Source organism: Engystomops pustulosus, unplaced genomic scaffold, assembly GCF_040894005.1.
Source record: "Engystomops pustulosus unplaced genomic scaffold, aEngPut4.maternal MAT_SCAFFOLD_143, whole genome shotgun sequence".
Lineage (NCBI taxonomy): Eukaryota > Metazoa > Chordata > Amphibia > Anura > Leptodactylidae > Engystomops > Engystomops pustulosus.
This window is the reverse complement of record NW_027285023.1, coordinates 166,148-181,238: the sequence shown is the minus strand read 5'-3', so window position 1 is coordinate 181,238 and position 15,091 is coordinate 166,148. Positions and strand designations below refer to the sequence as shown.

Sequence of the window (15,091 nt, the reverse complement as noted above, 5' to 3'; positions counted from 1 at the left end):
CACCAGCAGCAGAATAGTGAGTGCAGCTCTGGGGTATTATACAGGATGTAACTCAGGATCAGTACAGGATAAGTAATGTCATGCATGTACACAGTGACTGCACCAGCAGCAGAATAGTGAGTGCAGCTCTGGGGTATAATACAGGATGTAACTCAGGATCAGTACAGGATAAGTAATGTCATGTATGTACACAGTGGCTGCACCAGCAGCAGAATAGTGAGTGCAGCTCTGGAGTATAATACAGGATGTAACTCAGGATCAGTACAGGATATGTAATGTCATGTATGTGCACAGTGACTGCACCAGCAGCAGAATAGTGAGTGCAGCTCTGGAGTATAATACAGGATGTAACTCAGGATCAGTACAGGATAAGTAATGTCATGTATGTACACAGTGACTGCACCAGCAGCAGAATAGTGAGTGCAGCTCTGGAGTATAATACAGGATGTAACTCAGGATCAGTACAGGATAAGTAATGTCATGTATGTACACAGTGACTGCACCAGCAGCAGAATAGTGAGTACAGCTCTGGAGTATAATACAGGATGTAACTCAGGATCAGTACAGGATAAGTAATGTCATGTATGTACACAGTGACTGCACCAGCAGCAGAATAGTGAGTGCAGATCTGGGGTATAATACAGGATGCATTAACCCTCTCCTTTCCTCTCTTGCAGAGCTGTAACTTGTAAATACTGTTATTTGTATATACTGTAAATGATGACCTCGGTGGCCACAAACCGCTCCCGGGGTAACTGGGAACAGACGCAGACACAGAACCAGACGCAGCACAAGCAGAGGCCTCAGGTACTGGTGTGTTCTGTGGGTGACGCGGGGCTGTGACCCTCCCTCCACGCTGACTGTCTCATGTCTCCTACTCTCCAGGCCACGGCAGAACAGATCCGGCTGGCCCAGATGATCTCGGACCAGAACGATGCAGACTTTGAGGAAGAAGTAAAGCAGGTGCAGAGGGTTTGTTACAGTGTATAAGTCCACAGCAATTTCTCTGCTGTCCTGGTAACTTGTTAGGCTACATTCACACCAACATATACCCGCCGGGCCGTAGCTGGGGGGGCATACGCTGGGCGCCATGGAGAGGATGGTGACCCCTCCCCTCTCCATAGCGATGCACGGCGCATAACACGGGGAAAGTTAGGACAGGTCCTGTTATTTTCCCCTGTGTGCGGAGCGGTACACGTGCGGCACCGTATCGCTCCGTGCACCCCCTGTGGGGCACATATGTACAGCCGCAAGCTTACGCCCGCACATGTGCCCCCCCTACGGTCTGGTGAATGTAGCCTTATAGTGTGTCATAGCTAGATTGCATAGGTGCTGTCTCTGGCTGCCTACGTGGTAGGTGGGACCCTGCTGATCTCTGGTTCACCCCCCCCCCCCCCTATCTCTCCTCAGCTGATTGACATCACAGGGAAGAACCAGGATGAGTGTGTGATCGCGCTTCACGACTGTAATGGCGACCTGAACAGAGCCATCAACGTCCTGCTGGAGGGGAACCCTGACACTGTAAGTACCCTGTGTGGTGCAAGGCAGCTGGGGGCAGAGGATTAGGGGTCACGCATGTCAGACTGCACCTGACACCTGGAATTGTGTTCCCCCGGCAGCATTCCTGGGAGATGGTGGGTAAGAAGAAAGGAGTATCCGGACAGAAGGAGGCCGGACAGGCGGAACAGAGCGAGGAGACACGAGAGAACCGAGACAGAGAGCGCGACTTCAGCCGCCGGCGCGGAGGGGCACCCCGAAGGGGGCGAGGAGGGAGCCGGGGCAGGGAGTGTAAGTGGCTTCTCCACATGTGCCATCTCCTAGTCACTTGGCACGCACCACCATGTGTCCAGCCATGTGCCACGCACACCTTGGCGTAACGGGCCACGTCCAGTGTGGCACCTCCTCTCATTGCATTTCTCTCTCTCTCTCCGGCAGTCCGGGCTCAGGAGAACGGATTGGAAGGTGGCAAATCTGGCGGATCTTCTGGCAGAGGCACAGAGAGGGGCCGCCGAGGGCGCGGGAGAGGCAGAGGTGAGCGCTGCTGCAACTATGTAACGGGAGACCCTGGACCCCTCTTCCTGTTAAATTTGACTTTCCCCCTTTAATTTACCACTAGGTGGATCTGGAAGAAGAGGCGGGCGTTTCTCAGCGCAGGGCATGGGGTAGGTGTGAAATAGAGTGAGGCCAGAGCCGTTGGGGGGGTGGTTGGATTCTGCTCTTTAACCCCTTCCGTCTCTTTCAGAACTTTTAACCCCGCTGACTACGCCGAACCTTCCAGCACTGAAGACAACTACGGGAACAGCAGCACTTGGAATAACACCACCAACTTCGAACCCGATGATGGAACAAGTAGGTCCCTGCGCCCCCGTCCCTCGCTCCCTTTCCCCGTGGTTCAGCGTCCCTGAAGGTGTAATATCCTTTTGGGGGTTTCCACCTTGGGGAGGTCAGGGCCAGGTGTTGGGGATGATGATGATGTGGAGTTTCGGGGTACCGCCTGCACTGCAGCTCAATCTGATTTTGACTTTTTGTTTTTTTGTTTTTTTTCCCTTTTTTGTTTCAGGACTTGATTACATTGGGGGTGAGGGCTCAGATTATCCCCGAAAATTTTCCACTGCTCCTGGTATGACACATCCAGGTGCACTCACTGCCCCTGATCACCTCTTTACTTCTGATTGTTGTGTGTTTCATCTTCTAACCTTGTCCCCTCCCTGCACGGGGGTCGGAGAGCATGTCCTCTGATACGGGAGGCTCCCGGCACTGAGGGTAACAGTCGCCGGGGGCTGCTACTGGTTGATTTGTCTCCTAGAGGATTCTGGGACTTTGTAGTTCCTGCTCATAGGAGGGTGGGGGCCTTGTATGAAATATGGGATCTGAATGGGCCATTATGGACAGATGACTGCTGAGGAGGGGTATACAGGGCTGCAGAGTATTGCTATATACCGCAGTATATACAGTGACCGTTCTCCATGCTGTGTGGAAATCAGTCACTGGCTGCCCACCAGTCCACGTGGATACAGTCCTGACTCTGACATCAGTGTTTACATTTTTACGGTGATGTAATAGATATTTGCATGTATATACTCTGGTTACATCCAAATCTGCTATTCCGCAGGGTGCCTGTCCTCTAATCCAGCCCTGTCATCTGTGTAGAGGAGGATCCTGCTAGTTCAGGATGTAGCAATGTCCTGATAGAGATACTGAGGTCCTGCGGACACTGAACCTACAGGAGGGGGAAGGATAGAAAATGTTGGTTCTGTACAGATACTGAACCAGCAGGAATGGAGATTGTGACAACATTCACTGGAGATACTGAGGTTTTCTATATTCTGCACTAACTGGAATGTTCAGACTGGAGGGCAGCTGCTGAACCAGCAGGAATACTGTTTTACCTTGTAGAGATGCTAGAGTGCTGAAGACACTGAACCAGCAGGAGGTGGCAGAATAAAGATGGGTTTTGTACAGATGCTGAACCATCAGGCGTTCAGTGTTATGACTTGTATGGTAGAGATGCTGTGTTTTGTTTTTTTAAGACACTGGTCCAGCAGGGGGTGGCAGAATAGAGAATTTTGGCTCTGCACAGATATTATACTGGTAGTAATAGAGTTTTTTTTTATGACAACCTGTCGGGTGTATGGTGGAGATACTGAGGTTTTCTTAGACACTGAACCAGCAGAAGGAGGACGACTAGAGAGGGAAGGTTCTGTACCGGTGCTGACCAGAAAGGAAATCGTCTTATGTTTTTGTTTCTATTATTTAGTGTCTTGGTAGAGATCCTGGGGTTCTAAAGACACTGATTCAGCAGGAGGTGTCGGAATAGAGAATCTGGCTTCTGTACAGATGCTAAAGCATCAGGACTAAGTTGCTACGGCTTTTATTGTGTGTTATTTTTAGGGTTATGGTAAAGGTACTTCGGTTTTGTAGACACTGAACAAGCAGAGAATCGCAGCATTCGAAAAGTTGTTCTGTACACATTCTGAACCAGCAGGGATCGTGTTGTTCACATGTTTTTTGGTGAATATACTGAAATTTTCTAGACACTGAGCCAGCAGTAAGACTGTGTTGCCTTTAGGAGATACTGGGGCGCTGAAGGCTCTGAACCGGCAGGAGGTGTCAGGTGATAGTAGATGGGTATAGTAAGGCTGCTGATGTGGGCAGTGTTATAACTTGTATGATGGAAGTTCTCTAGACACTGATCCAGATGCTGAACCAGTAGGGGGTGGTGGTGCAATGTGGCGGCTTGCAGCAGGGGGCGGCTTTGTTGTCGGGTTCCTTGCGGTTACACGTCCAGGGTGTTAATATTTTAGAAATCCAGGTGCTTTGTGTGACTCCAAGGTGTTAGTTCTGTGGGGGCACAATGTGGCCGTGCGATCCTACGGCAGGGCAGGGCTGGGGGGGCGGCACGTGTACCCGCTGGTGACCCTCATTGTTCTGTTTGCCTCTGTTCCAGGTGCCTGGAGGACGGCCACAGAAGAGTGGGGGACGGAGGACTGGAACGAGGATGTAAGTATAACTTTACCATTGTGCATCCTCTGCTGGTTCAGAGCATTATCTTGTGGAATATGTCTATAGGCACCTGATGGTCTTTCACTATAGGAGTTATGGGAGGGGGGGAATATGTCTATAGGCATCTGATGGTCTTTCACTATAGGAGTGATGGGAGGAGGGAATATGTCTAGGCATCTGATGGCCCTGCACTATAGGAGTGATGGGGAGGGGGGAATATGTCTATAGGCACCTGATGGTCTTTCACTATAGGAGTGATGGGAGGAGGGAATATGTCTATAGGCACCTGATGGTCTTTCACTATAGGAGTGATGGGAGGAGGGAATATGTCTAGGCACCTGATGGTCTTTCACTATAGGAGTGATGGGAGGAGGGAATATGTCTATAGGCATCTGATGGTCTTGCACTATAGGAGTGATGGGAGGAGGGAATATGTCTATAGGCATCTGATGGTCTTGCACTATAGGAGTTATGGGAGGGGGGGAATATGTCTATAGGCACCTGATGGTCTTTCACTATAGGAGTGATGGGAGGAGGGAATATGTCTAGGCATCTGATGGTCTTGCACTATAGGAGTGATGGGGGGGGGGGGAGATATGTCTATAGGCACCTGATGGTCCTGCACTATAGGCGTGATGGGGAGGAGGGATATTTCTATAGGCATCTGATGGCGTGATGGGAGGGGGGAATATGTCAGTCTGCAGATTCGCTGGTTTCCACTACCAGATGAAATTCAATGGCTTTTGTATTTCCAGCTTTCCGAAACCAAGATCTTCACAGCGTCCAGCGTGTCCTCTGCACCTCCGCCTTCTGAGAGTGTGACAATCACTGCGGGGCAGAGGTAAGCACATGGTGACCTGGGGTTGAGGGGAGGTTACAGTGGTGTGAGGTCCTAATATCTGCTCCTGTACAGGATTGACCTCGCCGTCCTGCTGGGGAAGAGCCCTTCATCCCTAGAGACTGAGGCCACCACCACACAGAGCTCCTCCGTATCCCAGCCCCTCGTCTTCAGTAACTCCAAGCAGAGCAGCATGTCGCAGGCCGCACCCAGCGGCTCCTTCACTCACCACAGCATGGTAAGTCCCTCTGGAGCTCTGGATGTGACTGGAGGACACTATTCTGTTGCAGCAGCTCTGGCTGTGTGAGTAAATATGTGACGCAGATATTGCTGAACTTGATTCGGAAAAGTGGATTGTTATTTATTCCTTCATTACCGAGATTCGCACCCAAGGAAACTTTAATGTCTCCTTCCTTTCACATCTTATACCCACAGCAAGGTCTCCTCCTCCTGTACACCTCTTATACCCACAGCAAGGTCTCCTCCTCCTTACTGTAAGTATAAGAGATGTGTAGAGGAGAAGGGAGACCTTACTGTGAGTATATGAGATGTGTAGGGATCTCCTCCTGGGAGTTATACCCGCTGTAATGTCTTCTCCTGTCCACTTCTTATACTCCATAGTAGTGTCTCCTCCAGTACGCATCTTTTACACTTGCTATGGTATCTCCTGATCATGTATTTTTCAGCATGCTAGTAGAACCTTCATGGCTATTCCCGTAGCCTATAAGGTGGGACAGTGCATGCTATAGTAACTGTGCCTGCCGCTCCCGTCAGTCCGCCCCCGGGCTGGTGGATAGCATGCGGTCACTACAGCTTTGACCTGTTATGTGTTGGACTTGATGACCCGAGCCTGCCCGTGTTTTGCAGGTCAGCATGCTGAGTAAGGGCTTTGGTGACGGAGAACCCAAGGGCGGCACGACCAGCGGCTCCCAGTTTTTGGAGCAGTTTAAGACGGCGCAGGCCCTGGCGCAGCTGGCGGCGCAGCACTCTGAGTCCTCCAGTAGCACCTCCTGGGACCTGGCCTCCAGCGCTGCACAGACGACCTCCCTGGGACAGTATGGTAAGAAATAATCATGTCTCAGCGCTCCCCCATGGTAGAAGGAAGTGTTTATTATAGGATCCGCTGTCCCCACAGATCTGAAGAGCTCCTCTGATCCCTTCAACAAGCCGCAGCAGAGCTTCTCTCCAGTCTCCACCATGATGGACGTGTACCTGCAGGAGAAGGTGCCAGTGACCAGCGCCCCATCCTCCCCTCTGACCAGCAAAACGAATCACCCCACACAGATGTCCCCGGTGTCACCCGAAAACCAGTCAGGAAGTCCACAGCCGGCCCATCAGAAGATGAAGGCGCAGAAGAAGAAAACCTCCCTCACATCAAAGGTGCTGCTATCCGGGGTTTATACCTGCAGGAGGTGCCCACTGCTCCTTCATATGTATACATGCATGATGTGCTGGGGTATGTGGCCATTCACATATAGGGTCTCACACATGTATATGTGACCTTATACATAAGTGGTTACAGTATACGTGCATACATATATCCCACCTAGGGAGTTCTCATACACACAGATACTTACACAGCCCCAAGGGGTCACACAAGGGGGATCATACTATGTTGGGGGCCTGCACCTTGTGACCTTCACCAGTTCACGTCTTCCCGTTTCTCCGCAGATTCCCGCTCTGGCCGTGGAGATGCCGGGTACAGCAGATATATCTGGGCTCAATCTACAGTTCGGGGCTTTGCAGTTTGGATCGGAGCCGGTTCTCCCGGAGTATGAATCCTCTCCAGCACCTAACGCGGTTGTGAGCCAGTCCCAGAGCAGTTTGTACACCAGCCCGGCCAGGTAGGTGCATCTATATCCTGTACGAGGGTAGCACAACCGTAGACCGTCTCCTGCTGCCTCCATAGTAAGAAACGGGGGACAGTTTGTGCGACAGCAGCCGCTTTTACCTGACGCCATGGACTGGACACCATGGTCTGTGGCTCTTGTATGTGAGCGCACATCACCTAACAATCTATGGGTGGCGCTGCCTAGGTGGCCACCTACATAGTGCAGCAGAGGTGCTTATCACCTGCTCGTCCTCTCTTGCAGTGAATCGTCCAGCAGCGTGGTCAGTCAGAGTCCAGAGTCTGCGTATCAAGCAAGCAGCATCCAGAGCGCAACGTTTACCTCACAGAGCAGCACTCAGGGCCCCTTATATGAACAGAGGTCCACGCAGACCCGGCGCTACCCCATCTCCTCCTCCACCTCATCCCCGCAGAAGGATATCAGCCAGTCCAAGGTGGGTGAACACATCAGTCACGTACATCGCAGCATTCCTGTATACATACATGTGCCGGCATCCTGTCTGTGTACATACATGGGAGGTGCCCTGCACAATGCCTGTGGGTATACATACACACGATGTGCCCTACAACAAGCCTGTATACATGCCTACATACACACATACATATGTGCCCTGCAGCATGCGTGTAGGCCCTTTCTGGCTGTTACATAGTCATTAAGGGGGGAACAACTCATGCTATAGTACGGTGCCTGCACAGTCTGTCAGTCCAGCGTTCCGGCTGATGGGCCGTGTGTGCGCACTACATCCACATCCATAGAGCCTCCATCTAGCGGGATCTAGACTCACGCGGCTCTTCTTTATCTTCCCACAGAATGGCTACAGCTCCACACAGACTTCCACCATGCAAACTCCTGTATCAGGAGAAGGTAAGCCTCCGCTCCGGAGCCTGAAGGGGGCGCCCCAGGACACCAGTAGACCCTTTCTGGCTAAATGTAGCCTCCAAGGGGGGACAGTGTGTCCTACAGTAAGCAGAGCGGTCACAGAGGCATGAGATGTGCCTGTCGTGTGATGCCAGTGACAGATCTGGACAGTATATTACATTGATGTTCCCACCTGGGCGCTCTGGGGTCTTCTGCTAGTTGACCACCTGTTTGTTCTTCCTTTTACAGTTCTCTCAGCTCCAGCCATTAAAGCAGATCCTGTGTCTGCCCCCGGCATGGCCCCCCTGAGTGACTCCTTACTGACAACCGCCGGGCCCCACTCCTCGCAGCTGAGTAGCCTGAGCCACAGCGAGGAGCTGCAGAACCCGGGGGTCTCGGCTCAGCTCAGCAGGTAACTGTGGGGCATGTATGGGGGTTTTGTGGACCCCACAGGGGTAGATCTCACCGTGACTGGGTCTTTCCCTTCTCTTCCTACAGTACATTATCTTCTCAGCACCAGACGCCTGTATCCTCTGCAGTGAGAACCTCATCGTCCACTCCTCTGGTGAGTTTTGGGGTCTTTTAACAGCCCTGCATGTAAGTTGACCCTTGCGGCCGGTTACGTGGCCATCAAGGGGGACAGAACATGCAAGAGAGACTGGATGTGCAGCCGGCTGATCAGTCCTGGGGTGACTGCAGGCGGCTGCAGCTTCCATACACTGTCATGTACAGCTCACTGTGTATGCTGAGGGTTGTATGTCTAGCACTGTGTATGCTGAGGGTTGTATGTCTAGCACTGTGTATGCATGCTGAGGGTTGTAGATCTGGCACTGTGTATGCATGCTGAGGGTTGTAGATCTGGCACTGTGTATGCATGCTGAGGGTTGTAGGTCTGGCACTGTGTATGCATGCTGAGGGTTGTAGGTCTGGCACTGTGTATGCATGCTGAGGGTTGTATGTCTAGCACTGTGTATGCATGCTGAGGGTTGTAGATCTGGCACTGTGTATGCATGCTGAGGGTTGTAGGTCTGGCACTGTGTATGCATGCCGAGGGTTGTATGTCTAGCACTGTGTATGCATGCTGAGGATTGTAGGTCTGGCACTGTGTATGCATGCTGAGGGTTGTAGGTCTGGCACTGTGTATGCATGCTGAGGGTTGTAGGTCTGGCACTGTGTATGCATGCTGAGGGTTGTAGGTCTGGCACTGTGTATGCATGCTGAGGGTTGTAGGTCTGGCACTGTGTATGCATGCTGAGGGTTGTAGGTCTGGCACTGTGTATGCATGCCGAGGGTTGTAGGTCTAGCACTGTGTATGCATGCTGAGGGTTGTAGGTCTGGCACTGTGTATGCATGCTGAGGGTTGTAGGTCTAGCACTGTGTATGCATGCTGAGGGTTGTATGTCTAGCACTGTGTATGCATGCTGAGGGTTGTAGATCTGGCACTGTGTATGCATGCTGAGGGTTGTAGGTCTGGCACTGTGTATGCATGCTGAGGGTTGTAGGTCTAGCACTGTGTATGCATGCCGAGGGTTGTATGTCTAGCACTGTGTATGCTGAGGGTTGTAGGTCTAGCACTGTGTATGCATGCTGAGGATTGTAGGTCTGGCACTGTGTATGCATGCTGAGGGTTGTAGGTCTGGCACTGTGTATGCATGCTGAGGGTTGTAGGTCTGGCACTGTGTATGCATGCTGAGGGTTGTAGGTCTGGCACTGTGTATGCATGCTGAGGGTTGTAGGTCTGGCACTGTGTATGCATGCTGAGGGTTGTAGGTCTGGCACTGTGTATGCATGCTGAGGGTTGTAGGTCTGGCACTGTGTATGTATGCTGAGGGTTGTAGGTCTAGCACTGTGTATGCATGCTGAGGGTTGTAGGTCTGGCACTGTGTATGCATGCTGAGGGTTGTAGGTCTAGCACTGTGTATGTATGTATGCTGGGGGTTGTAGCACTGTATATGTATGCTCAGGATTGTAGGTCTAGCACGTTGTATGCTGAGGGTTGTAGTTCTCTTCCCCCACACAGCACACCAGTGTGGAGAGTGACGGCAGCTTACATTCGGTCACCACCTTCTCCTCGGTGTCCAGTACGGTTGCGGCGCCGGTCTCCTCTTCGCTCAGTGTCAGCAGCCTCGGCTTGGGCCTCAGTACCAGCTCCACTATGGCTCCCTCTACTCGGAACTCCATTGCTACGACGTCAGGTAATGCGCCCCCCTGTGGTGCTGCGTGGTTAATGTTATGTCTGCACAGTGCAGTGTTAACCCTTGATTTCCTTGTTGCAGGTAAAGCACCTCCAAACCTCCCCCCGGGTGTCGCACCGCTGTTACCAAACCCATACATCATGGCTCCTGGTCTGTTACATGCCTACCCTGTAAGTGCCCGGGGCTCTGGGGTCTAATGGGTGGGGTTCTGGATGGAGGGGTTATGTGTGTTGTGCAGGAGATCATTAGTGTAATAAATCACCAAAAAAATAGAACAAGAGTTTCAAAAACCCATGTAGACGCCTCAGATTCATCTATGAGGAAGGTGACGGATGTGACAGTCCACATCTGACCATGGTCTATTCTGTTGCTGATTTTTCGTGAAAACAAATTTGCAACCGAATCTGAGACCAAATCCCGCTGTGACACGAGTCCGGGTTGTGTGTTTGTACCTGAAGGATAAAAGCTCCTGCTCCAGAGATGCATCGCATTATTGCATGGTCACGGGGATCGACCACATTCATATCTCTGTGTTACTTACAGATTATGCAAAGCGCTGACCTCACATGTTATGCTACATGAGAAATCCCCCCCAGCATATATGTGCTGATCCCCTCTGGTGAGGTTTGGGGGTCGTCTTGCAGCATGTAAGTTGACCCTTGCGGCCGGTTACGTGGCCATCAAGGGGGACAGAACATGCAAGAGAGACTGGATGTGCAGCCGGCTGATCAGTCCCGATGTGGCTGCAGGCGGCTGCAGCTTCCATACACGCCTGTATCCCTGCACGCATGTGCACGCTCAGGACACTACTGTGCATGCAGATGAGCGGTGCCCTATGTGTGGATATGCTTGATGTGATGCATAGCTGAATGTATTGGATGGTTCCAGTAATTTGCCCTTCTGTGTGTCTTGCAGCCCCAGGTCTACGGTTACGATGATCTGCAGATGTTACAGACAAGGTTCCCCCTGGTAAGTGACAGGACACAGACTTCACACCCCTCCGGTCCTGGTATATATATGGTCGGTGACTATCCTGATGGTGTTCTACTCTGTGTATTGCAGGATTATTACAGCATCCCCTTCCCCACGCCCAGCACTCAGCTGACCGGACGAGACGCCAGCCTGACCAGTAACCCCTACTCTGGTAGGTCACATAGCTGCTGACTGATGTTATATCTATCTGATCCCATCCTAACCCTCTCCCCTTATCTTTAGGTGACCTCTCCAAGTTTAGTCGTGGAGACGCGTCATCTCCAGCTCCATCGACGACCTTGGCGCAGCCGCAGCAGAGCCAGACGCAGGGTCATCACACCACACAGCAAACATTCCTCAATCCTGCCCTGCCGCCCGGGTACAGCTACACAAGTCTTCCCTACTACACCGGGGTACCGGGTCTGCCAAGCACCTTCCAGTACGGACCCGCCGTATTCCCAGTGAGTGCCCATTTCCGGTAATAAAACACTGGGGGAGGGGGAGAACTGGATAATAGCACCTTATGCACACAATCATCCCTGTAGTTGTTGCCCCCCCTCTTTTCGGACAAGAAGCCCCTCTGTAAGGGTCAGAAGCCGCACGTTTTTACAACCTTGGATTTGGAATGGACAGAAATACATCCCCTCCCCCTCCCCCCGCGATATCAGACCCCGGCCATAGACTGCGGGGGCTGCACCCTGATACCTTGTCACCTCACATTCTGCAGTAACTGAGGACTCTCGTTATTTAAAAGTATATTATCACCCGGCCGTTCCCAGACTCCTGAATGGAAAACCCAAAACTTAGACATTGGATGAGGGGAGGGAGCGCCAGTGGCCGCCTCCAAGAAGCAGACATAACTAAATGGATTTTTATCAGAAGAGGACGACTTGTGGGGAAGGGGGGATGTGGGTGCGGATGACTGGATATCCATTCAGTTTGTTCCTTTTTAGCCTATCCCGAGGCAGGGGGAGGGTGGTCTGCCCTGACCCATCTGCTAGTGACCTACAATCTGTCGCGCTCCCACTTCCTGTTGGGGCATGCTGGGACTTGTAGTCTTGCATCGGCCACACGCTGGAGATCACCGCCCCCCCGGGAATCGCCTCCTCGTCTCCACGTCCTGACAATCACGTTTTTTTTTTTTTTGTAATGTTATGATAAAAATTTCTTTTTTTCCTGATTTGTAAATAATCTCGATACTTAAATAAAAGTATTTTGAATAAACTGTGCCACATCTGCTCTCTCTGAGCCTCCCTTATTGCTGGTGGTGTGCGTGCGGGGGTGGGCACGGGGCAGCTCCAGGACATGGCTGATTCTAGGTGGATTGTACCCTCCCCGGGATGTGATGGAGAGCCGCTGCAGGTAGGTCCCAGCATACCCCGCCTGCCTTGTGTGTGTCCGGGGCTGCACTCCTGGTGTAGGTTGTGTCTCTGCTTCTCCCTGCAGCCCCCACCCATCACCTCACATCGCTCCCCCTTACTGATCATTACCTGCAATATACACCGGACAGTGGGCATGGTGCCACACAGACATCACCCCCTCCCCATAGTGTGAACAGAGCCCCGCAAGCTGCCAGCTTTCTATAGGGGGTCCACTATAGGCGCGTACAGATGGAGGCGAGTTGATTTGCCCGCTTGCTATGTGCATAATCAGATCTTGTGTCTGCAGTGCGCCTGATGTCGCCAGTGTTGTCCGTATCAGCCGGTGTGCGTTACAGGCTCTGTACCCCTCTTGTCTCCCCTCCAGGTGGCACCGACCACTTCAAAACAGCACGGAGTCAATGTCGGGGTCAACACGTCTGCAGGCGCCTTCCAGCAAGCGGCCAGTTATGGCTCCCACGCCTACAACACGGGTAAGCAGATGCATCCTGGTGACAGGTGGTGTAGCTGCAGATGCCCTAGTGCGCCCCCTATTGCCCTCCTCCCCACCCCGCAGCAGAGCGCCTGCCCCCACCGGTGGTCTGAGCAGCAGCAGGTGCTGAGCTGTGTGTGGACACTTGATCTCGGGGTTCCTGGTCGTGTCTTTGTGGTGATGGGTGCTTGGGGGCTATCACTGGCTCCGATGCTGAGAGCTGTGTCTGTTCGCAGGCTTTCAGGACTTGGGCCCGGTTTCCAGCATGGGGGATTTCTGTAAGGGTGCATATAGTGGGGCTTCTGCTGCACAAAGCAAACCTGCTGCTGCTTGCACCAATGGACCGGGCGCAGGTAAGTGCTCTCTCTGCCTCATCCCTCCCTGTCTCGCTTTGCTGCTTTCTTTGCCTTTTGCTTTCCTTTCTTATTTTTTGTTACCCATTCTATGAGGAATCCACTAGAGGCTTAGACCCCAACATACGGGAAGCCTCTATAGGTTTCTATCAGTAGATTTACCCATGTTCTGGGTTAGTAATGATGAAGCCATACTGATGTATATATGGCCTATAATCTCCCATGCTGTTCCCACAGGGGTGTCTGTAACCTCCAGTAACACTGGCGTCCCGGATATTTCGGGTTCAGTCTATTCGAAGACGCAGGTATGTCCTGAGATGTACATATAAGCGTGCACCACTAGGGGGCAGGATTGTGCTGGGCTGTACTAACCTGTGTGTTGTCTTCTAGCAGCAGTCCTTCGAGAAGCAGGGTTTCCATACCGGGACCCCGGCCACTTCCTTTAACTTGCCCTCAGCGCTGGGTAGCGGCGGACCCATGAACCCAGCCACGGCGGCCGCAGCCTATCCACCGGCGCCATTCATGCACATCCTGGCCCCACATCAGCAGCCGCACTCCCAGATCTTACATCATCACCTCCAGCAGGACGCGCAGGTAACGGGTCCACATGAGTGTAATGTATACTGTCACTATATAGTACATGTGACACACACCAGGCCCAGTCTCTATATTCTGGACGGCTTAGTGTGAACCTGCCCCTAACGACCCCACTTGCTGCCTCTAAACCCGTTGACGCGTCCTCTTTATTCCTCGGCTCAAATTAAGGAGGTACCAAAGAAAAACGTTCCTGTGTGCGTTAGGCCTTAGTGTTGTATAGAGCACTGGGCCTCTACATGGGGTGGTCCGGGCTGCTGGGGCACATCTGACCCTTTGATCGTTCCCAATGAGCCGTATATACGTCCCCCATAAGGTCGCGTGAATGTAGCCTTCATCATTTCATCCATCCTCTTAACACAAAGTTACTACTGTTCTGTTGCTTGTCTGGAGATCATTATAAGGCCCCCACAGTAGCCCATATAGTCCCAGGGTGCCCCGCAGTAGCCCAAAAAAGCAAATGATACCTGAATGATGAAGCTGACCTGGCGTTAAAGGGTGAATTACTGGTGCTGTGCATGGAGACGTGGTTATGCTCCGCTGCTTGCACCCTCTGCCCCCCACTATAACTACCCCCATCTTGTGTCTCCGCAGACCGGCTCCGGGCAGAGAAGTCAGGGCGCCTCCATGCCGCAGAAGTCTCAGGCCAGCAAGTCTGCGTACAGCAGTTACAGCTGGGGGTCCAACTGAGCGGAAAACAGAATACATCTCCCCCCTGACACCCCAAAACTGAACCACAGGATCGGCAGACAAAACATCGGTGTCTCCTCCCGGCCTCTCCCCCTCCTTGTATGTAACATAGAATTTGTATTTTCCTTCCAATTTTCTGCAGTCGGATTATAAAGTTTTGCTATTTTACGGGGAGAGGCCGGTCTTATCTCCCCCGTCCCCCCTGTTATTTTTTTTTTTAACCTCTTAATGCAGAGGTGAGTGAGGGGAACGTCTCTGCGCCCCCCAGGAAGGATCGCTATGAATACTGCATCGTATGAATCATTAGTTGATGTGTTTTTTTTGTACTGTGTTATAAATTTAATGGATAAATGTGTCTTGTATATATAAAAGGAAAACACAGCTGCA

General features: G+C 52.0%; 1 protein-coding gene across 17 annotated transcripts in view; it reads left to right on the top strand.

Moving 5' to 3' along the window:
- UBAP2L (ubiquitin associated protein 2 like) overlaps nucleotides 1-15,091 on the top strand; it is an 18,698-nt gene extending 3,607 nt beyond the window's left edge. For 3 of the 17 annotated variants that reach the window (XM_072131787.1, XM_072131789.1, XM_072131788.1), the window contains exons 2-29: nucleotides 678-807; nucleotides 886-963; nucleotides 1,411-1,521; nucleotides 1,620-1,788; nucleotides 1,936-2,031; nucleotides 2,117-2,162; nucleotides 2,243-2,349; nucleotides 2,561-2,635; nucleotides 4,448-4,500; nucleotides 5,259-5,344; nucleotides 5,417-5,579; nucleotides 6,209-6,401; nucleotides 6,477-6,721; nucleotides 7,013-7,185; nucleotides 7,435-7,624; nucleotides 8,001-8,055; nucleotides 8,299-8,461; nucleotides 8,548-8,614; nucleotides 10,052-10,244; nucleotides 10,326-10,414; nucleotides 11,160-11,213; nucleotides 11,307-11,388; nucleotides 11,460-11,677; nucleotides 12,963-13,068; nucleotides 13,304-13,420; nucleotides 13,658-13,725; nucleotides 13,811-14,014; nucleotides 14,609-15,091. In XM_072131787.1, the coding sequence (XP_071987888.1) occupies nucleotides 718-807; nucleotides 886-963; nucleotides 1,411-1,521; nucleotides 1,620-1,788; nucleotides 1,936-2,031; nucleotides 2,117-2,162; nucleotides 2,243-2,349; nucleotides 2,561-2,635; nucleotides 4,448-4,500; nucleotides 5,259-5,344; nucleotides 5,417-5,579; nucleotides 6,209-6,401; nucleotides 6,477-6,721; nucleotides 7,013-7,185; nucleotides 7,435-7,624; nucleotides 8,001-8,055; nucleotides 8,299-8,461; nucleotides 8,548-8,614; nucleotides 10,052-10,244; nucleotides 10,326-10,414; nucleotides 11,160-11,213; nucleotides 11,307-11,388; nucleotides 11,460-11,677; nucleotides 12,963-13,068; nucleotides 13,304-13,420; nucleotides 13,658-13,725; nucleotides 13,811-14,014; nucleotides 14,609-14,704 (3,387 nt within the window). In that variant the 5' untranslated portion in view covers nucleotides 678-717 and the 3' untranslated portion in view covers nucleotides 14,705-15,091. The remainder of the gene's footprint in view (nucleotides 1-677; nucleotides 808-885; nucleotides 964-1,410; nucleotides 1,522-1,619; nucleotides 1,789-1,935; nucleotides 2,032-2,116; nucleotides 2,163-2,242; nucleotides 2,350-2,560; nucleotides 2,636-4,447; nucleotides 4,501-5,258; nucleotides 5,345-5,416; nucleotides 5,580-6,208; nucleotides 6,402-6,476; nucleotides 6,722-7,012; nucleotides 7,186-7,434; nucleotides 7,625-8,000; nucleotides 8,056-8,298; nucleotides 8,462-8,547; nucleotides 8,615-10,051; nucleotides 10,245-10,325; nucleotides 10,415-11,159; nucleotides 11,214-11,306; nucleotides 11,389-11,459; nucleotides 11,678-12,962; nucleotides 13,069-13,303; nucleotides 13,421-13,657; nucleotides 13,726-13,810; nucleotides 14,015-14,608) is intronic. The other 14 variants (XM_072131794.1, XM_072131803.1, XM_072131791.1 and 11 more) reach the window with 14 other exon arrangements.